The following is a 25,977-nucleotide window of genomic DNA, read 5'->3' as shown; positions in this document are numbered from 1 at the left end:
CCTTCTTCCCCCTCGCCCCTTATCGTCCCCGGTCGTCCCCCCCGCCATTGCCCCCCATTCCCCATGGCCGCCCATTGCCCCCTCCTGCCCCGTTGCCCCCCCCATAACCCTTCCCTCCCCAAGTCCTCCGAGGTGCCGGCGGCGCTGCGGTCGTGCGTGGCCACTCTACCCGCGGGGCGCCGCCTCGTTGGTAGGAGCCGGGCGGGGCGGGGCGGGGCGGGGCGCGGGAGGGGAGGGGGGAGGCCTCTCTATCCCCGCCCCGCCGCGCCTCGCTGGTGCGCGGCGTCCGTTTCCGGGTCGGGGCGGGGTGTAAATCGGGCCGCTCCCGCCGCCCCCCTCCCAGACCCGCCGCGGCCGCCGCAGCAGGAGCAGCCGCCGCCGCCGCCTCCCGCCGCCATCCCGCCCGCCCGCCCCGGCGCGCTCCCTCTCCCCCCCCCACCTCCCTCCCCTCCTCCCCGCCCTCCCTCCTCCCGCTCCGCCCGGAGCGCCCTTCTCCTGCTGCCGTACCGGCGCCGCTCCAGGTAGGCCCGACCCACCCCCCCCCACCCCCCCCCGCCGACCCCCCTCCCCTTCCCGAACCCTCCCGCCGCCATCCGGCGCCAACTTCTACACCGGCAGCCGAGCCGCGGCCTCGCGTAGCGCCCCCCGCGCCGCCCGGCGCCGCCCGCCGTCGGCCGCGCCCTCACGCCAGCCCGCGGCCTATGTGCGGCCTAGTCGCGGCCTAGGCCGCGGCCTGCGCGCGCGCCGCGCCGCCGGCGGGGGGGGGGGGGTGGGGGTGGGGGGCGCTGCTGCCCCTCCCCCCCCCCTCCCCCGCCGCCCCCCGCCCCCCCCCCCCCCCCCCCGCGGGAACCGGGACTCGGGGGGGGGGGGGGCCGAGGAGCAGCGTGCGTCACATGGCGCCGCCACCCCCCCGCCGTCAGTACCGAGCGGTCGCGAGGGGGGGGAGGAAATTTTTTTTTTGCCTTTTTTGTGGTTTTTTTTTCGGTTTTTTCCCCCTTTTTTTTTTTTTTTTTTTTTTAACGGTTGAGCCTGTCTTTGCCGCCATGCCGAGTTGTTTTGCTCCCGGCTTGGCTCGCGACGCTGCCGCCCGAGGGGGGGGCGCCCCACACGCGGGGCTGGGACGACGGCCCCGCCTCGGGGTCGGGGGTCTCCTCCTCTGCCCCCCGGCCCCTGCCCGGGTTGGGGCCGCGATCCCCGGCCGGGGCTCGCCCCGCCGCGGCTGCTGGGGTGTTTTTAGAGCCCCGGAGCCGGTTCTTTCCCAGGCCCGGTTGGGGGTCCCGAGCCGCCTCCCCAGCTCCTCGGGACCGAGCTGGGACTGAGCCGCGCTCCCGGGGCTCGGCCCTTGTTCCCCCTGCTGGGGTCTGGGGCCAGTTTTGAGCTGCGATCTTGGCAGTGGGGACCCCCTGCCCTCACCCCGCTTTGTGGATGGGCCTGGTTCAGAGGCTCAGTCCCAGCCCGGAGGTTTGGTCCGTGCTCCCTCATCCCACCGCGGGCCAAGGAGCCCGCTTTGGAGCCGGGATCTCCAGCCCCGGACTTTTTTTTCACATCCCCCCCTGACTTCCGCCACAGGGATGAGCCAGTGGTGGAGCCACGTTTCCTTCCGCCTCAGGGACAAGCTACTTTTGGAGCCAATTCACTGCCCTGGCAACTGGTTCCCCCCCACATAATGGTTCCAGTTTTGGGCCAGGATCCTGAGTGGGGAGGCCCCGGGTGGGTGTTTGATCCCAGTACAGGCAGTGGGCAGGGGCTGGGCCTTACACGTGCCCCGTGGGGGCAGGCAGGGCTGCCGGATGGAGGTAAGGAGAACTTTGGGGGAAGTTTCCCTGCGGAAGAGCCTCTCAAGCAAGTTTGGATTGGAGCGATGGCTACTCGCCGGCCTTGGCCTGCCCCGCACGGCTTCGCTTCTCCCTTTGCGTAACCCCCTGCAGGTCTGGTCGGCTCCTTTTGTCCCCGGCGGGCTGTGAGGCAGCCCCGTAACCAACCCAAGCTCGTTTGACTGGCAAAACCGCTGCCAGGAAAGCAAATTAATGCTAACGAAGGCGAACTGGGATGCTGAACTGGTGGGAGGAGGAGTGGGTTTAGAGCCAGAGAGACGGCGGCGGGTGCCAGCGAGGCTCCCGCCACCTCCGGTGAACCGGGGAAGCTCGTAAACAACCAACTCGTGGGATTGGGTCTAGACTTTCCTCCTCACTCTACTGCTGCTGGGCTCGGATCCTGAGCCCTTCTTTCCAAACTAGGCAAATAAGCGCCTTTTTGGATCTGATGGGATGTCAGTGTGAGTTTTATGGAGGCCATAACTCCTCGCTGGGGGTGGGGGGGTGGGTGGAAATCTTCAGTGCCAGTGGCTTTCCCCCTTAAAAGAGCATTAACCCAGAGCATGGCAGCGTTGCTTGCTTGGCATGGTCCCCTGCCAGATTAATGCCCCTGCCCTCACCCTGGCTTCTTCTTTCCTGGGGCATGGTTAAACTTTGATGGGGTGGTGATCAACTGGACTGATTAAAAACAAGAGCTAAAATTTAGTTTAATTTATTTTTAAAGTTAAACGGCTGACTAGCTGAGCTGGTGGCCAGTTGTGTTTTGCAACTGCTTTCGACTCGGCCGCAGATTGTTTGAAACCTGATCGTGTGCTCATGTGGCCCTTACCAGGTTTGAGTAAATCAACTTGGAAACTGGTCTGAAAGACCTCCCCCCCGCAGGTTCAGGCCACAGATAAGTTCATATATTTTTATTTTCTCAACAGCCTGGCTCCTCAAGCAGGTTAAACTGAAGGGGGAGCGGGGCGGTCACTCTGTCTGGCGTGTGTGTCTATACGCAGCTGCGGAGGAAAGCTTGTAATCTAGATTAAGGTATGGGGCTCGCAAGCAGAGGCAAGTTCTCTGGAGCTGTAAGCAAAGCCTCTGTGAGCAGCGGGGTTGGAAAGAGGCAGGGGATGAGTGAGACCCGTATGGCCCCAGCTGGAGGCGGGATAGTGTCAGCTTAGCCCGTCCACTCTGGAAAATGCCTTAGCAGGAGGAGCAGCCTGTTGGGGAGCTGAACCATCATGGATCAGCTCTCCTAATCGCCACTTGAAGAGGAGTGTGGCCCTAAAACTGCCAGGGGGATATTCAAGGAGAGAAGAAGCATAGAGGGGCTTCAGGCCCCCTGGAATGGGTCTGAAACTGGCCAGGGAGGGTTGGCACAGCTCCTCAAATGCAATCCCTCTCATTTGTAGCTCTGCTCGACCAGTGACCAAAGATCTGAGCACTGACGCAGCCTGACTCAACCCAACGCAGCTCAAGATGGACACTGGTGTCATTGAAGGTGGTTTAAATGTCACACTCACCATCCGACTACTCATGCATGGAAAGGTACGTGTCCATGGGACGTGGCTTGTACTGACGCCACCTCGCCCAACGTGGGGGTGGCCCTTCTGGGAGCCCGGAGGGAGGCTGGGTGCTTCCATGGCAGTAAAGCGGCGTCGGTCGGACCTCTTGGAGCTGCGTCGTTACTGCAGCCATTAGGCAGCGGTGTTAGGAATGTGCTCCTTGGCACTGGGCCGGCTCCTGGATATCTCATGACGAGCGAGGCCGCCCTTTAAAAGCCTGATGCATCAATAAAAATATCAGCTTCAGGGGGGGTGGAAGTGACTCGATAGAGGGGCTCAGCTGGGAGAGAGGTGGCCAAATGGCTTGGGGGGCATATCTGAGGTGCAGAGGAACTTGTTCTGGCTGTAGCAGGGAGTTGTTTAAGCTTGGGACTCCCGGGAGTGTTTTTAAGCACTGACTAATTGCTGCTTTTGTTTCCATCCCAGGAGGTGGGAAGCATCATTGGGAAGGTAAGTGAGCAACAAACCCCCCTTGCCCTGCATCGCTCTCCCCCCCTCACCGCCCAGCACAGCCACGCTAACGCCTCTCCCTTCTCTCCCCCTGCACAGAAAGGAGAGTCGGTGAAGAAGATGCGTGAGGAGGTGAGTCCGAGGGGGGCTGGGAGGGTCGGGGCGGGGAGCTGGGGGGGGCCGCGGCTGCGCGGGCCTGAAAAGGAATTTGCAGGCAGTGCGGGCAGCGGGCACCGGCAGCAGATGGGAGCCGCGGCGCGGGCATGCTGGGAGGTGTAGGCAGGGCCGGGCAGGAAGCCGAGCGGGCTAAGATGGCTGCCCGGAGCCGAGGGAGGGAGGGAGGATTCGTCACCAGCGGGGGTTCCTGGGGGACCCTGGCTGCCCCATGCAGAACGCAGCTGGGCACGTGGACCTGCTGCTGCTTTTGGGGGTCTGAGCTGGGGGCCGGGAGCCCTGATGTCTGCCCGTTTTCCTCCTGCAGAGTGGTGCTCGCATTAACATCTCAGAAGGGAACTGCCCCGAAAGGATCATCACCCTCGCTGGACCCACCAATGCCATCTTCAAAGCTTTTGCAATGATCATTGACAAACTGGAAGAGGTGTGTCTGCGGCCTCGAGTCCCCCGGTGCTGCCCTGCCTGCAGTCATCCTTTACCCCCTCCCTGGATAAATTTGCCCCAGAGTGTGTGGGGGTGGGGGGATGTCTGGAGCACGAGGGAAAGCTTTTCCCTGAGGATGAGGAGCAGGATGGGCTTGTTCCGCATGGGCTGGTGGTGTTTTCCCCATGGGGCCTGATCTTTGCCCAGCTGTGAGCAGGTTCAAGGTCCAAGCAGGGACACTTCCCTGTGTGCACTCAGCCATCCTTAAGTGACTGCTTGCCGAGTGCCAGAGCCCTGCAGGGACTTTCCCAGGCCAAAACCACCCTGTGGCCACAGGTTAAACAGCTTAAAACAGAACAGGGCTTTGAAACTCACTTGGCTTTGCTCATCCTCCTGGTGCTGCTTCCCCTTTGGCACGCCTCGGTGGGTAGCGGGGCTCGGTGCCATCTCCAGCCCTGCCAAGGAGGGGACCCGGGGGTGCAGCTGCATGGCACTGGAGGAGAAGCTGCATTGTGCCCCTGGTTCCACTGAATCGATGACTTCCAGAGGGAATGTTGGTTCTAAATAACCAGGAGCCTGGCTGTGGGCGTTAGAGCCTGCTCAGGATTGTCTTGTCAAGGAGCTTTGCATCCTGCTCTGCATTGTTTGGAAGGCATGAGCGCTCCTTGCCTGGTGTGAGGCAGAACTCCGTGGCCCTCGCCTTGTCTGTGGGGGTAGAAATCCTGTTGCCCTTTGGATTTGGGGCCCTTCCGTGGAAGGAGATGAGCCAGTGCTGGCAGATCTGACCTGGTGCCCCTAAAAGGCTGCTGAGCCTGGAGCTGTTCCTGCTATACCCCGAGCACTGGAGTCCTCTGAGGGCTCCCCATCTGAGCGTGGCTCCTGGCTGCTGGTGCTCAGAGTGCTGGGCTTGGAGTTAAAAGCTTTTATTTTAGTAGGTCAGTTGAGCCGTGGCCTTGTGCCTTCCCCTCCCCCTGCCAGCACATGACCGCTGTAATCAGCGCTGGGCTTGTTTTCCCTGGAGCTGCTCCTGCCTTGATCCCCTGTTACGACAAGAGGCTCCGTGCTGAGCTGGGAGCTGTGGGCACACGGAGCCTCCAGCCACTTGTTCCACTCCAACATGGGCACAGCCCGTTCGCGTTTGGCTGCAGTGTGACCCAGCCGATGCCTCTGCACTGGGCCAGTGGGGGTTAAACCCCCATTGTCAGTGAGATGACAGAGCTTGGCGCCTTCATCCTTCCCCAAGACGTGGCTGTGTTGTTTCTGGGCAGCTAACAAAGTCTGGGAAATGGGACTGAGAGTGCCCTGGGGTCACCTTGGCCTGGCCTGTCTGTGCCAGCGACATCCTCCCTGTCCCTCTGCCGGGCACGTCACCACCCGCGTGCCATTCTGGCGAGGGCAGTGCACCAGGCTGACCCCTCTGAGTAACTCCTCTTCCTCGCAGGACATCAGCAGCTCCATGACTAACAGTACAGCTGCCAGCCGGCCCCCGGTCACCCTCCGACTCGTTGTACCTGCCAGCCAGTGCGGTTCCCTCATTGGGAAAGGAGGCTTGCAAGATCAAAGAGATAAGAGAGGTGTGTGTTGGCCACCCTGAGGAGAGATGCACCGGCTCTAGGTGCCCCCAGGGATGAATCCTTGGGTTGGCCCCTGCTCTGGGTGGTGCCGCATGGCACCACTTGGCTGTTTTGGACCTCCTTGTATTTTTAGTGCTTGTGAAAGTGAGACTTGGGGCAGACCCTCCCCTTCCCAGCACTGTCCCTGGCGGTGGGATGCAGGGGTTGTTGCTCCCCGACTTCCCTGGGCTCCTGATTGCCCATCCCAGCTTTTTCCCAGTTGTTGGAGGAGGGGGGAATGCACTGGCAGGCCTGCACCGCCCTCAGTAATGCCATTTAGTGCACTGGGCGCTGCCAGCTCTGGACTGCCAGTGGATTAACTCTGCCCAGCTCCACTGGCTGCGGAGACAGGCTTGACTTGGGTTACAGGAAAGGCTGTAGCCCAGGTCCTCCTCTCCTGCCCTGGGCTCCTGATGGCCAAATTATTTCCAGCTAGGATTAAAGGACTTTATTTTGGGGGAAAGCAGGAGAGGGGGGCAGTTTTGACTATGTATAACCCAGCTGCGGGTTTGTCGCTGAGGTCACAGCTCTCCCTGAGGTCTGACTGCCTATTTTTAACCGTAAACTTTGCAGAGTACGGGGGCACAGGTCCAGGTGGCAGGAGACATGCTGCCCAACTCAACTGAGCGAGCCATCACCATTGCTGGGATCCCACAGTCCATCATTGAGTGCGTCAAACAGATCTGCGTCGTCATGCTTGAGGTAGGGCCTCCCCTTGGCCCCATGGGCCTGTTTTTCTCCGGGGAAGCACGTGCCGCACAGGAATCTCCACTGCCCTTGGCAAGCCACGTCCCTCCTCGCGAGTGGAAACTGCTGAGGACGGAGAAATGGCTGCTGGGGGATAAAGGGATAGCTGGGGATTACAGCCTCATCCAGGTGAGGCTTGGAGCTGCTTAAAACCGGGGTCGAGCCAGGCCTCTAGAGCTGCTGACCAGCTAACGGTGTCGCCTGTGGCTCTGTGCTGACCAGTCGTGCTGCCCAGCATGGTGACACTGAGCAGTGGCCTCCTGCCGTCCCGAGCCTCCCTCGCATGCTGCACTGCTCCTCGCATGTCCTCCCTTGGCCTCATGCTCGGGATGGGGAAGAAAGAGATTGTGCTTTGCGTCCTCCAGATGGCTGATTTTTAAACCCAAGGCAGAGCGTTGGTGTCTGGGGTGCAGGGAGGGGATTGTTGGTGCCAGCAGTGCTTGGTGTCTAACCTCTCCTCTCTGCCTGTCACCCAGTCTCCCCCGAAGGGCGTCACCATCCCGTACCGACCCAAGCCATCCAGCTCTCCCGTCATCTTTGCAGGCGGTCAGGTAAGGCCTCTCCTCTGCTCCTGGGGTGCAGGGTGGGGAGGGGAAGGGGGTGTCTTACCGAGCTGCCACGCTGCCAGCGCACATCAGCCGCTCTGCGTGCCTGTCACCCACGCCGCTTTCTCTGGCGGAGAGTGGCTCTGTTGGGCCTCGGCCTCCCAGAGCCTGCTCCCAGCCTTCCTCGCTGAGCTCACTGAGGGATGGAAGAGGGCAGAGGTGGGATGGGGTGGGAGGTGGGAGGGTAAAAGGGCTGATCTGGAGAGGAGAGGGTGCTGGCAAACAGTCCTGGAGTTAACCAGAGGGGGGAAAAAAAAAATAAAAATCCCAGTGTGGTGGGGGATTTGAATCAGGCCGATGCTCCAGCTGCCAAATCCAGGCTTTGCCCCTCTGCCTGCAGCTGGCTCTGAGGACTCAGCACGACCTGTTGTGGGTGACCGGCCCAGAGGGTTGGGGGGGGTTCTCTGCTCTCTGGGGCTGGCTTTTGGGTGCAGAGGCTTAGCCTGTGCTGTGGGTAGGGTTGGGGTGTGGAAAAGGCTTCATCTCGTATGAGGGGAGGGTGTCAGATAGGAGTAGCCATCAGGTGATGTGGGATTTAGTCCCTCCTGCACTGAGCTGATCCAGGGGAGTTGCTTGCTCCCTGCTGCCCTGCCGCCGAGCCAGCTTACAGGTGACAGGGCTCCCTTGGGATCCTGTCTGCTGTAAAGCCCTGAATCCCCCCGGCCCTGTTGGGGCTGTTGGGGTGCTGGCTGGGTGTCCTCGCCCACGGTCCCATCCAGGCCACTGGGCAAGGCAGGAGGCTGAGGCCTGGGTGCGGGTCAGCCGTTCCCCACCCTGCGGTTCCCAGGGCTGCCGTAATGCTTGGAGAAAACACAGCGACTTGTGCAAACGCATCCGCTGCCTTCCTGCTGTCAGGGAGACCCCTCGGGGGTGTCTGGCAGGGCCTGGCGCCCATAGCCAGCCCGGGGACCCGCGCAGGCAGGGTCCAGTATTGCCGATGGAGGCCTCTGTAGGCAGGGAAAGGGGTAGCTGCTGCCGCCGGCCTCCCCGAGAGCCAGGCCTGACTCTGCTCTTCCCTGCCCCCCCACCAGGCTGGCATGCCATGCTTGTTTTGGGGACGGACCTGCTGCCGTCCCCTTCCTCGCCTTGGCCCCCCCCACCCCTTGCCCTCCCTGCCTCTTCCTCCTCCCCTCCCTGAACCTGGTCAGCCCCCCCCGCCTCTCCGACAGCTTCTCCTGCCGCTCTGCACCCCGGGGGAAGCGCCTGGCCGGTACGTCTGTGCCCCCCCGCGCCTCTTGCAAGCGGAGGGCCGTACCATGTGGCCCCCCCCGTGGCGCGGGAGCCGGCCGCCTTCCCCGTTAGAGCAGTGAGGAGCAGGCTTCCCACGGCCACGCATTTCTTCCCTCCCTTCCCCTTTCTTCTCCCCCTTCCTTCTCTTCCACCCCTCTCCCCTGGCCCAGGGCCGCGGCCAGCCCGACGCAGCCCTCCCGGCCCCGCTCCCGGTGGTGTTGCGCTCTGTCTTTGCAGCTCAGAGTCGTGCGTAGAGCAGGGTTAGCCCTCGAAAAGCAGAGCTAATGTCGATGTGACTTTGGTGTTAGCGGAAGGTTTCGGATTGACAGCCCTGGAGACTGAAGTCCTCTAATTTATCCACAGGACAGGTACAGCAGCGGCAGTGCGAGCTACCCCCACACCGCCCCATCCATGTGCCTCAACTCTGACTTGGAGGGACCACCTCAGGAGGTGAGAGGGGAGTTCAGTCTCCACGGCCCGTTCAATCCTTGGCCTCTCTGAGACTGCCAACAAGGGTGGCATCCCCGTCCCCCAAAACCGTCAACGGTGGCTTTTGTGCTGTGGACTCCTGTCCACTGGGAACTGGACTCTGAGCCCACCAACCTCTCCTCACGCAGGCCACCCGGCAGCCACTGCATGGCAACGAACTTGGGCCAATTCCAGCCTGGGCTGCAGTTCTTCCGGTGACCTGGAAGTGAGGCTGTGTACCCCCCTCTCCCCTTCCTATCCCACCCACCCCCACCTGCCCGGCCCCCCCACCCCCCCAAACCTTAGCCAGCCAGGCCCCAGCCAGTGACTCGCCCTTTCTGGGTAGCTTCAGGAGGAATCTGAAGTCTGTGGCTGTCCCTTAACCTCAAGACATGGAATTGTGGCAGGTCAGGCACTCAGCCTTGTTACCCCCCCCCGAATGCCTCTCTTTTGCCTTGTCTAGCATTGGTAGCCAGCTCCAGCATTTACCTCTAGCTTGCCCGGCGACGTTTTCCTAGGCGTGCGGAAGTGACGAGAGGACTCAGAACGGGACTTTTTTTTTTGGGGGGCTGCTGGGCCGGGGAGAGGAGGGGCCGGGAGCTAGTAGGGCTGGCGGGGGCATTGGAGATCTTCCCCTGTCGGCGAGGCGGGGGGCGCAGGGCTAGAAGCATTGTCGGACTCCACCACACCATACATCTTCATCAAGATCCCAGCCGTTCTGTTTTTGTCTGCCACTTTTTTTTTTGGGGGGGACGGCACCATACTGTCCACTCCCTCCCTGTAACCGCCACGTAAGGCCAATTTGAGTAACCGCCCGTCTAGAAACTGCTTGTTACAGCATTTATCCGTCCCCTGCCTCTCCCTGCCCCACTTCCCTCGCCCCGGAGAACTCTCCACCTTGGCTCTCTGACTTCCTGGCTAGTTGAAATCTGTCTGTCCCTGGGTGGCTGTCCAATGGTTGTTAATAGGACTGTTTTCCTCCTTTTGTAGGCCTATACCATTCAAGGACAGTATGCCATTCCACAGCCAGATGTAAGTTTTGTTTACAACTTCTTGTCTTGAAATCCACCCTCTTCCTCCCCCCTTCCAAATTTTCTCCGTGCTTTCTCGACTCGAGCCATTAGCCGTCAGCTTGGGCTGAATGCTCTGTCTGATCCGAGCTCCCCCCCAAAAAACTTGTCTCCCTTCAATTCGCCCTCCTGCAGCCAGCTTCACCCCCGGTCTCAGATCTCTCCTTTTTCCTTCCCCCACCTTCTTTCTGACACTTCCCTCCTCCTATATATATAATTTTTTTTTTTTTTTTTCCCCCCAACCCGTCTCTCCCCCCGGCTTGGCATTTCACACCAGCTTCAGCTCTTCCCTTGCCCCTCCACCCCCCCCAAATTTGGCCCGCAGCCTGTCAAGAGAAAACAAAAACAGCACATGATGGTTCACTGTCATGGTGGTTCTCCTGGGGCAGGGGACAGCTGGCCAGCGAGCAGTCGCAGGTGGCAGTCGCGGGGGGGGGTTGGATCCGGCCCGGCCCAGGCTGCTGCCAGCCTGTCGGGGACCGTTTGGGAGAGGAGTGACAGTCCAGGCAGGGGCCGCCTCTCCCGCGGGCGCTGTCCCAGCTTGCTGTTGGACACCACCATCCTCTGGCACCCATGTTCATCCTGTAGGCTCGTTGCAGGCTCAGTGGGGGCCGATCTCCGCTCCTGGCACCCTTAGACCAGCAAGGGGGGGCGGCTCTGACGCACCAGGCCAGGGAGAAGAAGGGCTAGAAGGAAGCTGGGCTAGAAGAGCTACTCCGGCAGCTGAACCGAGCCGGGCTCCATCCCCATCTCCCGTCATGGCACCCTGTCCCCCCTGCCACTCCCTGCATGGTGTGGTGTGAGCACCCTGCTGTCTCGTCTCCTGCTCCTCTCTGCTTTTCTCCGTTGAGCTCCTTTCATACCTCGCTTCACCAGGGGGTGGCGCAGCCCTGCCCCCACAGCCCACCTTGGCCTGGCGCCTTCCCCCTCTCCATGTGGAGAGGGCCATGCCGTGTACGGAGGGGCCGGGGAGGGGACCCGGTGCCACTGGCAGTGTCTGTGTTGATGTGTGTGCTGTGAGTCCTGGCCCCCCCGGGCTTGGGAAATGGCTAACATCAGCCTTTTTCTTTCTCTTTTTCCCCTCTAGCTGACCAAGCTGCACCAGTTGGCAATGCAACAGTCACACTTTCCAATGTCTCATGGCAACACTGGATTCAGTGGTATGGAAACTCCTTCTCTCTTCTGTACGCTAGCGTGGCCAAAGGCCAGCCCGTGAGCCGCCGCTTGGCTCCTCTCTAACGGGGCCTCCGCTTGGGTCTCGCGCTCTCAAAAAAAAAACCAACCAACCAAAACCAAACGTTCCCCCAGAGCTGAGCCCAGCCAGGTAATGACTTCTGTTGCGACATCTCTGGGGGTGACTTGGTATCGGCCTCTGCAAGTTGCGGTGGGCCGCAGAGGGTAGAGAAAAAAAAACAACCACCAAAGAACCCCCAACCATACACCAAAAAAACCGAGCAGGCAGGGCCTCTGTGCTGCTTTCCTTCCTCTTCACTCCCATCCTCCACAGCTCTGCCAATGCACCGGGAGACCCCCCCCAACATGCAGCACCCTCTCTCTCCCCTCCGGCTACTCCAGTCCTGAGCAGGCAACTGTTGAGTTGTACCAAATTTGCTGTAGATTTGCTAAGATGGCTAAAAATACCCATTTGGGGCTCTAAACTTGAGACAGCCAAACTCATTGTCACTTGTATCTTAACAGGCATTGAATCCAGCTCTCCAGAGGTGAAAGGCTATTGGGGTAATGATTAAAAAACAAAATCTGTAGTAATTCTATTGTGTATTAATACTGACCGGGGTCTCATTCTCCCTGTTAAATGCTGCCCGCCTTTGTGCACGGATGGGAGGGGAAAGGGGGGGTTAGGGGAGCCTTAGAAGGGCTGGAGGTACCGACTGGCTTGGTTGTACGTGCCCCAGAAGTCAGCTGGACAGTGGAGAGCAGCAGGACTTGTTGGAGGGCTTGCTTGTCCAGCACCTGAGGCTGTTAGCAAGCCTTGGGCCCCCTCGCTTTACCCTCCCCAACCATGCGCTGAGGGGGGAGCGATTCCCCCTGCCAAAGGAGTTGCTGGAGCGGATCGAGCCCCGTCTTGCTGCTGGTGACAGAATCGCTGGTGAGGGAGGGGACAGCACCCCGTTAACCGCCTTGGCTGCTGGTGTGTCCCCAGGCTGTTTCACCCCTGCCCTGGGGTGAGGTCTTGAGGCTCCCGCTGCTCCCTGTAGCAGGGAGCGAGCTGGGGAGGGGGGCAGAAAAATTAAAAACGCAAAAAAAAAAAAAAATCCGCTTAGCACATGCACTTGGCCCCAACTGAGGCGTGAGTAGCCTTGCAGCGCCCGTGCCGGCCGGCATAGCACTGCCCTGCCGGGGCCGTGGCGGCGAGGAGGAGGAGGAGGAGGGGGGTAGCGTAGCCCTTGGAAGCTGGTAACAGAGTGGGCAGCAGAGCTGAGTGCCCGCATGGAGCCCCTGCAGTGAGCGCGCTGCTCTGGGACTGTCCTGACCGGAAGGAAGATCCTCCTGTGGTGATATCGTGGGGAGGGGGACGAGAGGGAGAGAAATCGGGGTGACCCAGCTGGGGGAAGCAGGTGGTCGGGGAGGAGGTGTGGGGAGCAGCGGGGAGGGTTGGAGTAACCTCACAGCTTGCTCTGCCCTTCCCCTCCTGTTCTAATTGTCTTCAAGGTAGCCATGAAGCTGGCAGCAAATGCTGGCTTGACTGCTCCGGTCTGTCTGTGCTGCACCCCCCATCCCACCGCCTCCCCCTGAACTTCTCTTGCCTTTTCCCTGTCTCTAAACAGGTTTGGATGCCTCTGCTCAAACCACCTCTCATGAACTCACCATTCCAAATGATGTGAGTATGCACATGGGGTCCCTCCTTCCCAGCCCGCCTCGGGGAGGGAGGGTTGGTGGGCAGCGGGCAGGCAGCTGCCCCCTCATCCCTGTGGGTCACCGGGATCTGCCCCCCTTTCTTCAAACAAGATGGGGTGTGGGGCTGCCCGTTCTCAGCCTCAAAGCTGCAGGAGGGCTTGTGGCTGCACCCCAAACCGCCTCCTTGGACCACTCTTGGTGGCCATGCATCCCTTCTCCCCTTGCAGCCACCTCTGAGGCAGAACCCCCCTTCTCAGCCCCTTAACCCCCCCCAGTAGGTGCCAGCCCTGTCCCCGTGGAGGACAGACACTGGGCAGGGAGGAGGATGAGGACGGGTTAACACGCTTGGCTCTTTCCGCTAACAAGGCGCTTTCCTCCCCCAGCTGATTGGCTGCATCATTGGGCGTCAGGGCGCCAAAATCAATGAGATCCGCCAGATGTCTGGGGCGCAGATCAAAATTGCCAATCCAGTGGAAGGATCTACTGACAGGCAGGTTACCATAACTGGATCTGCAGCGAGCATTAGCTTGGCCCAGTATCTAATTAATGTCAGGTAAGTCTCTGGACGAGGAGACTCGGTGGGTCGGGGGTCTGGCTCTGCACGCCCGTGCCGTGGGGTACTGCTCCCCGGGCTGGGACCTTCCTCATGCCCTGACACATGGAATGAAGGGGTTTTCTCTCCTGTGTTGTTGTTTGGTTTTTTGTTTGTTGGTTTTTTTTTTTTTCCTCCCCTCCTTTTCCTTTCCCCCCTCCCTGTGCCTGCTGTCCCATTTTCCTGGTGCGATCGCCTCCTGGTCTGTGGGAAGCTGTAGGGTGACGGACCCGGCTGGGGAGGGGCCTGGCCACGGGGCCGAGGGGAGCACGCGGCCGCTTAAAAGCCGTGCCTGGCCCTGTCGGGCCCTCGGCAGTTTGAGCTGTGCTGTTCCGACCCGGCGCTTGCGTGGCGAGGGCTTTTTCATGGGGTGATAGAGGAGGGACACCCCTGGGCCTGCTGGCGGAGATCCTGGCTATCTCCCAGCGGAATGTCGTGATCCTAGGGAGAGTGGTCGGTGCTGCTGGCAGCACTTGGCTGTGCTCCGATAACCTGGGAGCGGCCGGCGAGCGCCAGTGGGGGCACGGCTGGCTTGCGTGGGGCCTGGCCGCTTGCCCGCCATGCGGCACGCTGCGGCGAGCGCTGCCGCAGTGGGGACTGAGGGCCCGGCTTGGGCTCCCCGTGCTCAGACCCATCTTGCTGTGGTGTCCTACGCTCCCTGCGACGGGCCGGGCTGGGAGCGATGCCCTCCGTGGTCCTCAGCCCCCGGGGCTCTGGATGGAGGCGAGTGGCTGGGAGAGCCCCGCACTGGTGCAGGGACTTGTGACCGCTCCGTGTCGTGTGGGTCGATGCTGGGCTGGTGTGGCAGCTCCAGCCTGCTCCCAAGGGGGAGCAGAACAGAAGCCACTTGTGATTTCTTTTTTTTTTATTTTTTTTTATTATTTTTACTTTGGCTCATGCCACTTGCTCCACACTGGTTGCGTTGAGGTGCCTGGCTCTGGGGCACTGGGATGGCCTCGCTGCTGAGCCAGTGGCTTGGCCCAGGGTTGCGGGGGGTCCCGGTGTGGCTTGGAGGGTGCCGCTCCTTCCTTCCCTCCCTCCCTCCCCGAGCTCGGCTCGTGCGATTTGACGCTGTTTGTCCTGTGCTTTTTTTTTTTGTGGTGTTCCCTTCCACCCACCCGTATTTTTTTTTTTTTTGTTCCTTTCTCCTCTGTTACAGTTTAGAAAGCGCTAAACCCTCCTCCCAGGCAGCCTCCGTCACGATCCCTGACCACCTCAGCATCAACCTCTCTCAACCCTCCACCCCTTCTTCTTCTTCCTCCTCCACCACCACCCCCTCGCTCGCCACAGCGGGGGCCTCCGAAGCACCCGCCAGCCTCCCCAACCCTCTTCCGACTGCCCCTTGTGTCTCCAGTCTGCTTGGCATGAAACCTGTCCCTCTCCTGGCTCTAAATGTTGTGTCTGCTGCTAAGGGTACCTCCGCTCCAGCTGTGCCATGTGTCACTAACAAACTGAAAGCGGAAAAGCAGAGATTTTCTCCTTACTGAGTCTGCTTGTGGCCTTAGAGGACCAGCAGATTGGTGGCAGCATGGAGACCCCGTAGAGGAGACTTGGAAGAGCAATTTTTTTTTTTTCCTCTTTTTCTTTTTGTGTTTTTTTTCTTAATATTTTTTTTTCTCCTCCTCCTTTTTACTCCAAAGTGAGCTTGTGATGTTTCTTAGAGTGGAGTTTTCTTGCTGGCTGGGAGACTATTTTCCCTGTGTCCCAGCCCGGCATCTAGTGATCTGTTTGATTCCTTCTTGATCCTGCTAGCTTGTAGCTGTTGCTTTTTTTTTCCTTTTCCTCTTTTTTTTTTTTTTTTTTTTTTTTTTTTAGTAGCTTGGTTGCAATCGTGGTTTTGGGGAGGGGGGTGGGGGGGGTGGAGGGAGGGGGTTCGTTACCGAATAAACAAGTTGGGATTTAATTGCATTCCTGGTGACATTGCCCACGGGGCTCGCGGCCTCACCTGTCTCTCTTTAATGTCTGTACCTGTAATAAAGTTGCCACGGTGAGAATCTGCTCTGCTAGATCTGTGCCGACGGCGGGGGGCTGAGCCCCGGGGAGGGGGCCTCATGGGGTGCCCTCTTGCTGGGGGGGTTCACTGCCACCCAGGTTGGGGTGCCCCCCCCAAAAAAAAAAATTGCAGGGAGGGAGAAGCTTTGAGCCGTGGAGGTGGCAGCTCCCCGGGATGCTCTGTGTGGGTTGGGGGTGCTGGTGTTGTCCCTGCTTGCTCGGGGACCCCCTTGCATTGTGCGTGTGTCCCCCCTCCCTCTCTGTTCTCCAGGGGGTCCCTGGTGGGGGTAGAGCCCCCCTGCCCCTTGTGCTCTCCCTTCCCTGCAGGAATCGCTGCCAAATTCCTGCCTGCCTGCGCCCTGGGGTGCCCAGGGCACCTCGGCGTCCCCCTTCTGCTGGGTGTCTGCACCCCAAAAGCTTTGCCCTCGCTGCTTGGAGCAGAGCCTGCTGGTGCCCTCGCTCCGGCCGCAGCCCTCCCTGGCAGAGTCCCCAGGGAGCCCCTGGCTCTGTTTTGGGGAGGACAGTCAGGGGGTGCCCCCCTCCTTGCTGCATCTCCCCTGCTGCTTGTGCATAAAGCAACTCCCCGCACCCCAGAAACCTCCTCCCTTCCCTCCCTGGGGGACTGTCCCCCCCTCCAGCGCGCTCCCCACGGGGAAGCCTTTCCTCCCTTGCGCCCCATCCTTCCTCCTCCTGTTCCCCCCCCCAGCCGGGGTCCCCTCTGACGCCCTTTTCTTCGTTGCAGGCTCTCCTCGGAGACCGGGGGCATGGGAAGCAGCTAGGGGCCCCGACGCGGACCCTCGGCCTCACCTCACCATCCATCTGTGTAGTCCCTTAGCAGCCAGCCCCAGGTTTTAACTAGTTTGTAAATTTTTTGGTTCCTCCATGCTCTCCGCGGCCACTCATGAGGTTTATTTTTTGTTTTGGTTTTTTTTTTTGTTTTGGTTTTTTGTTTAAATTGTTTTGTTTTGAATTACAAGCATTTTAATTCCTTTCTCTGTTCAGCTGTTAAAATGCTGAGCCCCAGATCTTAGTTTTATAAAGCTTCTCTCTCTCCTCCCTGCCCCCACCTCACCCCCCACCCCACACCCCCTGTTTTTCGGCTCATGAAGTTTGTTTTGTCATGAAATGTAAGAGTGGAAGAGAAACATTTCAGTTTAGTTCTGTAATGTCAGGAAATTTTTCAAAAAAAAAGTTAATAAAAAGATGGACTGGAGCTTTTCCTTGTGAATAGAAACTGGAGGATATTTTGGTTAATGGATCTGCCTGTCTCCGTCTTTATTTGAACCCTGCCCCCTTTCCCAGTTCTTCCCAGGTGGTCCAGCTGGGGTTTGGGTTCCTGCTGGTGGTGGAAGGGGGTTCCCCAGGCTGCATTAAACCAGCCTCCCCCGGGGTGGGGGGGAGGGGGGAGGCTTTTTGATACTCCAGCTGCATTTTGGGGGGTTTCCCTCCTTTTCCCACTACCCTGCAAACTGGTCTTTAATGGAAACCAGTGTCCCCGCTGGGTGTCTCTACCTCTTTACCTGCCCCCTCAGCCTGACGTCCACCTGGGACCCTCCTTTGCTTCACAGGGGTGAAAGCGGCTGTCCCCCACTTGGGTCTCTGCCACCACCCAGTGTTCCCAGTTCCACTGGTAAAGGAGCAGTGGGACTGTAGGGGGGCTCAGCTCTTTATATGCTGCCTCCCTACCCCCCAAAAAAACAGCTCACTGGGTTGTAACCCCTCTGGGGTGGGGGTTATTATGGTAGGGGCTACGTAAACAGAAAAGGGAGGTAGTCAACATCTACCCCTGCTCTTGCTGTGCGCGCCCCCCCCCCCCCCCAAAAAAAACCAACACACCCGTTGTGACCCCTGTGCCCCCTCCCTGAGCCCTGTTCCCCCCCCAGGCACAGAGACAGCACAGAGCTTTCTGTAGAGATCGATAGATATTTATATAAATATTTGGGGCTGTACAAGTGGGGGGTGTGCAGGGTGGTGGTGGTGGGGGACAGGTCACAGGCCGGGGGGGGCTGTGGGCCGGGGGGGCCCCTCGCCGCTGCCTGAGTGGTCCAGCTCTGCGCTGTCGCAGTCAGAGTCCTCAGAGACCTGGGGGTGGGGTGGACAGGCATAAATGGGGGGGGGGTTAAACATCTTCAGGGTCTCCCCCTGCCCCACAGCTGGTCCTGGGGGTGTTGGGGACCCCCACCTCTGCAGGGCAGAGACCTGAGGAGCCCCCTCTCCATGGCCTCTAATGTTTGGGGGATCCCCACCCCATGGTATCTGTCCTGGGGGGGGGCCTGGGGGACCCTGCCCAGCGATTTAGGAGACCCCTCCCTCCCCACAGTACTTCATCCTGGGGGACACCGGGGACCCCCCCCCCCCCCCCCGAGATACCTGGGGTATGTCCTGGGGAGCCCTTGAGACCACCTGCCCATGATGTCCACCCTTGGTGGGGGGCCCTGGGATATCACCCCCCTCCCCCAGTACTTGGTTCTGGGGGGCTCTGGGGACCCCGTTCCCCATCGCACCTGGTCCTGCCTTCCTCAGTGGGTCCCCCCCTCCCCATAGAGGAGGACTCCCCTCTCCTTCCCCTTGCTAACCCCGTCCTGGGGGGCTCAGGGGACCCCCTACCCCATAGTGCCTAGCTCTGGGGGACCCTAGGGACCCCCACCCAATGGCACCCATCTCTGGGAGACCCCTTTCCCCTGACTAACCCCATCCTGGGGGACCTTGAGGACCCCCACCCCATAGTTCCAACCCTTAGGGACCCCCACGCAATGGCACCCATCTCTGGGAGGCCCCTTTCCTCTAGCCCCATCTTGGGGGACTTTGAGGACCCCCACCCCGTAGTTCCAGCCCTGGGGGGCCCTTAGGGACCCCTCACCCCATGCTGTCACCCATCCCTGGGGGACTGTGGGTGCTCCCTGGCACCCACCCCGGGGTTGGGGCATCACCTTGGGGCTGAGCCCCCCATGACGGCGGCCGGGACCCTCGGGGGGTGCGGCGGCATCCAGGGGGATCTCGGAGCCCTGGGAGAGCAGGTCCTCGGAGCGGTCGTCGGGCCGCTCGTCCGTGTTGGTGCTGCCCACGTCGGGGGTGGCACTGTGCGAGGGCTCGCTCGTGTGCCCCTCGTCCCCGTCCCCGTCCGAGAAGTTCTCCGAGCTGAAGGTCGACAGCGACTGGCGCTTGCTCATGCCCGGGGGCCACCTGGGGAGGAAGGGGTGTTGGGAGCGGTGAGGACCCCCATGTCCGGGCACCCACAGACCCCCCTGCACCTACCCCAGGTGCCTGAGCACCCACAGACCCCCAAACGCACCCGGGGAGGCGGGGGTGTCAGCACCCACCTCTGCCGCAGTGGCAGCTCCACCTCGCTGTCCACTTCACCCTCCTCTTCCTCTGATGAGACCCCCCGCTTCTGGTGGAGGGGCGGGGAGGGGCGTTGGGGTCCTCCTGCTGCCTCTCAGGAGGGATCCGGGGGTCCTCACCCCCCACCACCACCCCAGGAAGGACCCACGGGTCTTGGCCCCCTCCTGCCCCCCCAGGAGAGACCCAGAGGTCTTGGCCCCCTCCCCCCAGGAGGGAGCCAGGGGTCCTGAAACCCCCCGAGGATGGACCCAGGGGTCCTGACACCGCCCCCCCCCCCCCCCCCCCCCCCCCCCCCCCCCCTCCAGGATGGACCCAAGGGTCCTGATCCCTCCTTTGCAGGAGGGACCCCCCCCTCCAACCCCTCCCCAGAAGGGATCCATCCCACTTCCCCCTGCTGGGATGGACCTGGGGGTCCTGCCCCCTCCCCAGCCCCCCAGGGAAGGGACCCAGGTGTCGGGGGCTCTCACCTGCCCACGGGTGACAGCCGCGCGGTACAGCAGTGCTGCGGGGGTGAGGTGCTGCCCGGCCCCCCACTTTCCCCCCCCGGCCGGCCCCGCTCTCCCCGCTCAGGCTCACCCGGCACGGGGGGCTGCGGTGGGGGGGACCCTTGGGAACCTGTTGCCCCCTCAGGTCCTGCATCAGGTACCGTGGCTGGGGGGGGCACCCACAGCCTCCAGGGTACCCCCAAGGAGATCGGGGCCGGTGGTGGTTGGAGGGGGGGCCGGCGAGCCCCCGGGGGGGTCCAGCCTCGGGGCCTGGCTCCCCGCAGCCCCCCCGGGGTCCCGCTTTGCGATGGCGGCCCTTGGCCCGGCGGCTGCGCCCGGGCGAGGGGGGGCCCTTGGGACACCCCGGCAGGGCCACCTGTGCCATGGCCGCATCCAGCTTGGGCAGCAGCACCTCCGGCTTCAGGATGTCGGGTCTTGGGGGGGGAGGGACAGACAAGGGGAAGGGCTGCGGATGGGGACCCAGGCGTCTGCCAGCCCCTAGGACACCCCCCAGCCAGCCAGGAGGGACCCTCATGTCTAGATCCCACCCCTCCAAGGGACACCCCCCAGCCAGCCAGGAGGGACCCTCATGTCTAGATCCCACCCCTCCAAGGGACACCAGCATCTGCACCCCCAGACCCACCTCCCCAAAGACCCCAGGGATCTGCACCCGCAGAGCATCCCCCCGCAAAAGGACCCCAGCATCCACACGCCAGCCCCTCTCCCCAAAGACCCCAGGCACCCAAGCCCCCAGAACCCCCCGCAAAAGGACCCAGGTGTCCGGGCTCCCAGCCCCACCAGGACCCCCATGTCTCCAGACACACCCCCAACCCTGAGGGACCCCCATGTCCATGCTCCCCCCAACCCAAAGCACCCAGGCACCTGACCCGCCAGCCCCCCCCACCCAAAGGACCCAGAGTCCACCCCCCATCCCGTCCCAGGCGTCCGGCCGCACCGCTTGCCGTGGGGTGAAAGCTTCTGGGGGACGTTGCGTTTCTTGATGAGGGTCTCGACGGCGTTGCCCGTGCAGGAGCCCCCGTGGTGCCCGCGGCTTGAAGAGCCCAGGGTAGCGCTTCTCCAGTGCCTGCTCCCGCCTTGCCATGGGCCACGCGTGGGCACCCACCCCCGGGGAGGCAGCGTGGGGTGGGGTGGCCATGGCCTTGGGCTAGTGGCCATGGGGTAACGGCTGGCCATGGGTTCAGGGAAGCCACAGGGTGGGTATAGGGGTGCTCATGGCCATGGAGTAGGTATCAGGTTGGCCATGGCCATGAGGTGGCTATAGGGTTGGTCACAGCCACGGGGTAGATACAGCGTTGGCCATGGGCCATGGGGTGCTATTGGTTTGGCCGTGGCCATGGTGTGGCTGTAGGGTTGGTCACGGCCATGGGGTGGCTGTAAGGTTGGCCATGGGCCATGGGTGGGTGTAGTGTTGACCATGGCAATGGGGCGGCCATGGGATGGGCAGAGGGGGTGCTGGTGGGTGCAAGGGGTGCTGGTGGGTGCTGGAAGGGCCCCCTCACCTGAGCAGCTCTTTCTCCTTGAGCTCCAGCTGCAGCATGAGGGCGCTGAGCTCCATGTAGAGGTTGTTGGCGCGCTCCAGCTTGCGCTCGTAGTGTTCCCGGATGTCCAGCGCGTGCCTAGCGCCCAGGGCACGCGTGGTGTCAGCACACGCGTCCCATGGCACCCACCACACAAAGTGACAGGGACCCAACAGCTCTCCCTGCGCCACGGCACCCCTCCGATACCCCCAGCCCCTCGCCCCTCTACGCGCCCCTGATGCCCACAGTGTCCCCAGCATTCCGTGTTCCCAGCGTCCCCGTGTCCCGCGACGGGGCCCCACCGGAGCTCCTCGCGCCGGCGGTTGATGAGCTCCTCCTCCAGCCGGTGCAGACATGTCCCCCTCCGACTTGATCTTCTCAAAGTGCAGCTTCACCTCCTCCCGCCACTCCGCCTGTGGTATGTGGGCACTGTGCTACCACCGGGCACCGGGCTACCGTGGCCACCGGGCACCCCGGGCACCGGCTACCGTGGGCACTGGGCACTGGCTACCACGGGCACTGGCTACCGTGGGCATGGGGCACCCTGGCACCAGTTATTGCGGACACTGGGCACTCCAGGTACTGGGCACCAGCTATCCTGGCATGGGGCACTCCCGCCACCAGCTACCACGGGCACCAGGCACCCGGGGCACCGGCTGCCATGGGCACTGGGCACCCTGGGCACCAGTTACCCCAGGCACTGGGCACCACCTACTCTGGGCACGGGGCACCTGGGCACAAGATACCCCAGGCACCAGGTACCCTGGGCACTGCATGACCTGGCTGCAGCTACTCGAGGCACTGGGATACACTGGGCATGGCTACCACGAGCACTGGGATATACCGGGCATCCTGGGCACCAGCTGCTGTGGGCATCAGTTGTCCCTGCAGCAGCCCTCACAGTCCCTGGGATTTGCAGCAGGTCTCCTGCAGGGTTTGGGGGTCCCGGGGTGCGGCGGTCCCAGGGTGCTGGGGTCCTGGGGTGCTGGTACCTGGGATTTGAAGTAGGTCTCCTGCGGGTGGAGAGGACATCGGCAGAGGCGATGTCGAGGTGCAGCAGGATCTGCCGGAAGGACGGCCGGTTCCGGGGCTTGCTGTTCCTGGGGGGAGTGCCAGGGTGCTGGGGTGCGGGTGGGGGGGTGCCTGGGTGCTGGGGGGGGGGAGCTATGGGGGTGTTGAGGCTTTGGGGGACCACAGAGAAGGGTGCACAGGCCACATGGGGTGCAGCTTGGCATGGGGTGGCCCTGGGCACACCCCTAGGGTGGGGGTACCACTGTGACCAGGGTCCCCCCTGCGCTGCCCGCGTTGGGGTGCCAACGGCAGGTCCCTCAATGGTGGTCCCCACAGTGGGGTGCCCATGGTGGGGTCCTCCATGGCATGACGCATCCAATGGCATGGGTGCCCATGGTATGTCCCCAAGGGAGGTGTCCCCATAGTGGGCTGTCCCCGTGCTGTGCTGTCCCCATGGCAGTGTGCCCATGGTGGGGTGTCCCCACAGACGCACTCACCAGCACTGGCGCAGCAGCACCTTGAAGCCGTCGGGGCAGCCGGAGGGGACGGGCAGGTGGAGGCTGTTGCTGCCCACCCCCCAGATGATGGCCGATGAGTCCACGTCCTTGTAGGGGATCTCACCCGTCAGCAGCTCCCACAGCACCACCCCGAAGGACCTGGGGGCACCAGCACCCATGGCCCCTGTCACTCCCAGCGTCCTCCACTGTCCCCTCATCCCCCTTGCCCTGTGTCCCCTCCCTGCCTCTGCCCATGCTGGTGTCCCCTCTGTCCCCTGCTGCTCCTGTGGTCCCTGATGTCCCCTGTCCCTGCAACATCCCTCCCAAGTATCCCAAATGTCCCCATCCCTGGTCCCCCTGTAGTGCTCCTGAGGCCTTCACATGTCCCTGATGTCCCCGCAGTGTCTCCCGTTTCCTATTGTCCCTGCCTCCTGTGCCCCCCAGTGTCCCCACTGCCTCCCAAAGCCCCGTGTGTTGCTGTGTCCCCAGTGCCACCACAGCTCCTTGGTGTCCCCCAAGGTCCCCATGTCCCCAAGGTCCCTGTGTCCTCACCAGATGTCAACTTTCTCGGAGACAGGCTCGTTGCGGATGACCTCGGGTGCCATCCAGGCCACGGTGCCAGCAAAGGACATCTTGGTACTCTTGTCAATGAGCTCCTTGGAGGTGCCAAAGTCCGAGATCTTCACCACGTCGTCGTAGGTGATGAGCATGCTGGGGGGCACCTGCTCAGTGCCACGCCAGCACCACACCAATGACACACGATTGACACTGGCATGACACCGACATGGGCACGCAACTGCTATGAGCATCACCAGGTCATGGGCAAGCCACCACCATGGGCACAACACCATCGCAGATGTGGCACCACCACAGCACCAACATGGACGTGGCACCACTGCGGGCACGGCACTGTCATGGGCATGTGAATGCCATGAGCATGGTCCTGTTGTGGCATGCCACCACCGTGGACACAGCACTGCCACGGTCAAGCAATTGCCATGGGCACGGAACTACCACAGGCATGGCACTGCCGTGGACACACAACTATCATGGGCAAGCAACCAGCACAGTCACTGCACTGCCACAGACACATCAATGCTGTGAACGTGTCACTGCCATAGACACACAGCCACCGCAGCCATGGCACTGCTACGGGCATGCAACTGCCATGGACATGGCACCACCATGGGCACAGGGCACCAGCAAGGACATGCCACCCACCATGGACATGTCACCACCATGGACACGGCACCGCCCACAAGCATGCGACCATCACTGGCATGCAGCCACCGAGGACAAGACACCACCACAGGCATGGCACTGCCACAATCATGCAACTGCCACATGCATGTCCCCACCACAGGCATGCCATCACCAGGGTCACCCACCCCAGCACCCATGGGTGCTGTCCGAGCCCCCAGCCCTCCTCACTTGGGTGACTTGAGGTCGCGGTGGATGATCTTGTGGAGGTGCAGGTAGTTCATGCCGCCGGCGATGCCCATGGACCAGTCGACGAGGAGGGAGGGGGTGACCTTGCGCCCCGGCGCGCAGCACCTCGTAGAGCTGGCCCTGGGCGCAGAACTCCATGATGATGCAGTAGCAGGGTGCCTGGGTGCACACACCCCTGCGGGCACAGCGGCACCCTCAGCACCTGCTGCCCAGCACCACCAGGGCACCTGGCAGCACCCAGCACCACCAGGGCACCCTTCTTCTCCAGGGCACTCATCTGCATGGGTATCTGCCAGCACCCACCAGTGCTGGGGCACCCACCTGCACCCAAGCCCCCCCATTGGCACTAGGAGCACCCATCTGCACCGTGGGCACCCCTCTGCACCCAGACTCCCAGTAGCACTGGGATACTGGGGCACCCATCTGCACCCACCTTGCCCTGCCCCGAGAGTGCCCTGCCTGTGACAGAGCTGTCCCATGTGTGGCTGTCCCCTGTGCCACACGTGGGACACGCTGGTGTGCCCCGTGCCCATGCTGTGCCCTGCCCACCAAGGTCCATGCCATGCTGGTGCTCCCCATGCACACGCTGTGTTGGTGCCCCGTGCCCATGTCATGTCCATGACCTCTGTGCCCATGCCCCTGCCATGTCCATGCCAAGTTTGTGTCCATGCCCACACCACGTTCATGCTCATGCCCCTGCCGTGTCCATGTCATGTTTGTGTCCATGCCCCTTGCCTGTGCACGTCCATACCTCATGCTGTGCTCACGCCCAGGCCGTGTCATGCCCTGTGCCCATGGTGTCCTCCATGGCCACGCCACATGCCATGCCCTCTGCCCATGGCGCATCCATGGCCCATGCTGCGTTCATGCCCATGCCATGCACATGCCTCCATCCCTCACGCCCACGGCATGCCCGTGTCTATGCCCCATGCCCATGGCATGTTCACACTCCGCCTCACACCCGTGCTGTGTCTGTGCTCTGTGCCCACATGCCCCGTGCCCATGGCTTGTCCGTGCCATGTCCATGCCGTGTGCCCATGACCATGGCTTGCCCATGCCACATACACAGTCCATGACCATGCCCCATGCCACGTGCATGCTGTCCCCATGCCTTGTACCCGCGGTGTCCCCCATACCCCTGCCCACACCCCACGCCGGTGCCAGCAGCACCCGTGCTCACTTGAAGGTGATGATGTTGGGGTGCTTGAGCTTGCGCAGGTGCTTGATGTCAGTCTCCTTGAGGTCCCGCACCTTCTTCACAGCCACCTCCTCACCATGGAAGCGGCCCAGGAAGACGGCACCCTGCGCCCCACTGCCCACCCACTGAAGGTCCAGGATCTCCTCGAATGGCACCTCCCAGGGGTCTGCGGGCACTCACACCCATGGCACCCAGGCACCAGCACCCCTGGGGCACCCACGGCCATGGTACCCACACACCAGCATCCTTGGTGCACCCACGGCCGTGGTACCCACACCCCGGCACCCCTGGGGCACCCACATGCTGGCACAGCCTGGGTGCAGGCCCCCCCTTGGCACCCTCAGCCCAGCCCTACGGCTCCCACCCCACCGCACTGCACCCTCTGCACCCCAGCACCCCAATCCCTGTCCCATAGCATCCTCCCTCGCTCCCCCCTGACCCCGCAGCACCCACGCTGCACCCCCTCACCTTCCTGGGGGTGCTTGTGCTCGGCGGCGTAGGCTTTGCCGATCATGGTCCAGACGGGCTTGAGGCAGCCAAAAAGCCCCTCCAGGAACCCCCCCCCAGCCTGGCACCGCAGGTGGGCGGCCTCGGCGGCCAGGGGTCCCGCACCCCTCGGGCCCCAGGTCAGGGTGCCGGGGGGGCCCGCGGCGGGGCCAGGCCTCGGCGGGGGCGGCAGGGGCGGCGGGGGGCGGCGGGCAGCACGTCGCGCAGCACGCACTGCGTAGGGGTCAGCTCCTGCTCCGGGGTCCCATCCGAGGCCAGCGCCAGCGAGGGCGAGGGCGTCCGCGTCTCGTGCAGGCAGGCCATGGCGGGGGCCCCCCGCGCCCCTCCGCTGCCCCCTGGCCTGCGGGAGGGGCTGTCAGTGGGATT

At 62.3% G+C, this 25,977-nt stretch overlaps 2 protein-coding genes across 2 annotated transcripts; one reads left to right on the top strand and one right to left on the bottom strand.

The window, feature by feature from the left end:
* The first annotated feature begins 392 nt into the window (after positions 1–392).
* Positions 393–16,797, top strand: PCBP2 (poly(rC) binding protein 2). Its single transcript, XM_056322288.1, is given in 17 exon segments — positions 393–521; positions 3,212–3,347; positions 3,791–3,814; positions 3,914–3,946; positions 4,296–4,412; positions 5,853–5,960; positions 5,962–5,985; positions 6,598–6,726; positions 7,248–7,322; positions 8,970–9,056; positions 9,224–9,289; positions 10,065–10,106; positions 11,232–11,304; positions 11,843–11,881; positions 12,931–12,983; positions 13,384–13,553; positions 16,327–16,797. Coding segments are annotated over 16 exon segments (1,146 nt in total). The 5' UTR covers positions 393–521; positions 3,212–3,278; the 3' UTR covers positions 16,364–16,797.
* A 704-nt stretch (positions 16,798–17,501) lies between these two features.
* MAP3K12 (mitogen-activated protein kinase kinase kinase 12) lies at positions 17,502–25,952 on the bottom strand. Its single transcript, XM_056322642.1, is given in 22 exon segments — positions 17,502–17,666; positions 18,515–18,767; positions 18,905–18,975; positions 19,394–19,486; positions 19,489–19,584; positions 19,586–19,654; positions 19,656–19,845; positions 20,367–20,434; positions 20,436–20,505; positions 20,932–21,048; positions 21,252–21,310; positions 21,312–21,362; positions 21,942–21,970; positions 21,973–22,049; positions 22,458–22,616; positions 23,010–23,168; positions 23,889–23,998; positions 24,000–24,081; positions 25,087–25,270; positions 25,573–25,717; positions 25,719–25,799; positions 25,801–25,952. Coding segments are annotated over 22 exon segments (2,370 nt in total). The 5' UTR covers positions 25,915–25,952; the 3' UTR covers positions 17,502–17,573.
* Between the last annotated feature and the right edge of the window lie 25 nt (positions 25,953–25,977).

The sequence above is a fragment of the Falco biarmicus genome, chromosome 19 (genome assembly GCF_023638135.1).
Source record: "Falco biarmicus isolate bFalBia1 chromosome 19, bFalBia1.pri, whole genome shotgun sequence".
Classification (NCBI taxonomy): domain Eukaryota; kingdom Metazoa; phylum Chordata; class Aves; order Falconiformes; family Falconidae; genus Falco; species Falco biarmicus.
The sequence above is the reverse complement of the archived record's forward strand: the minus strand, read 5'-3'. Positions and strand labels throughout refer to the sequence as shown.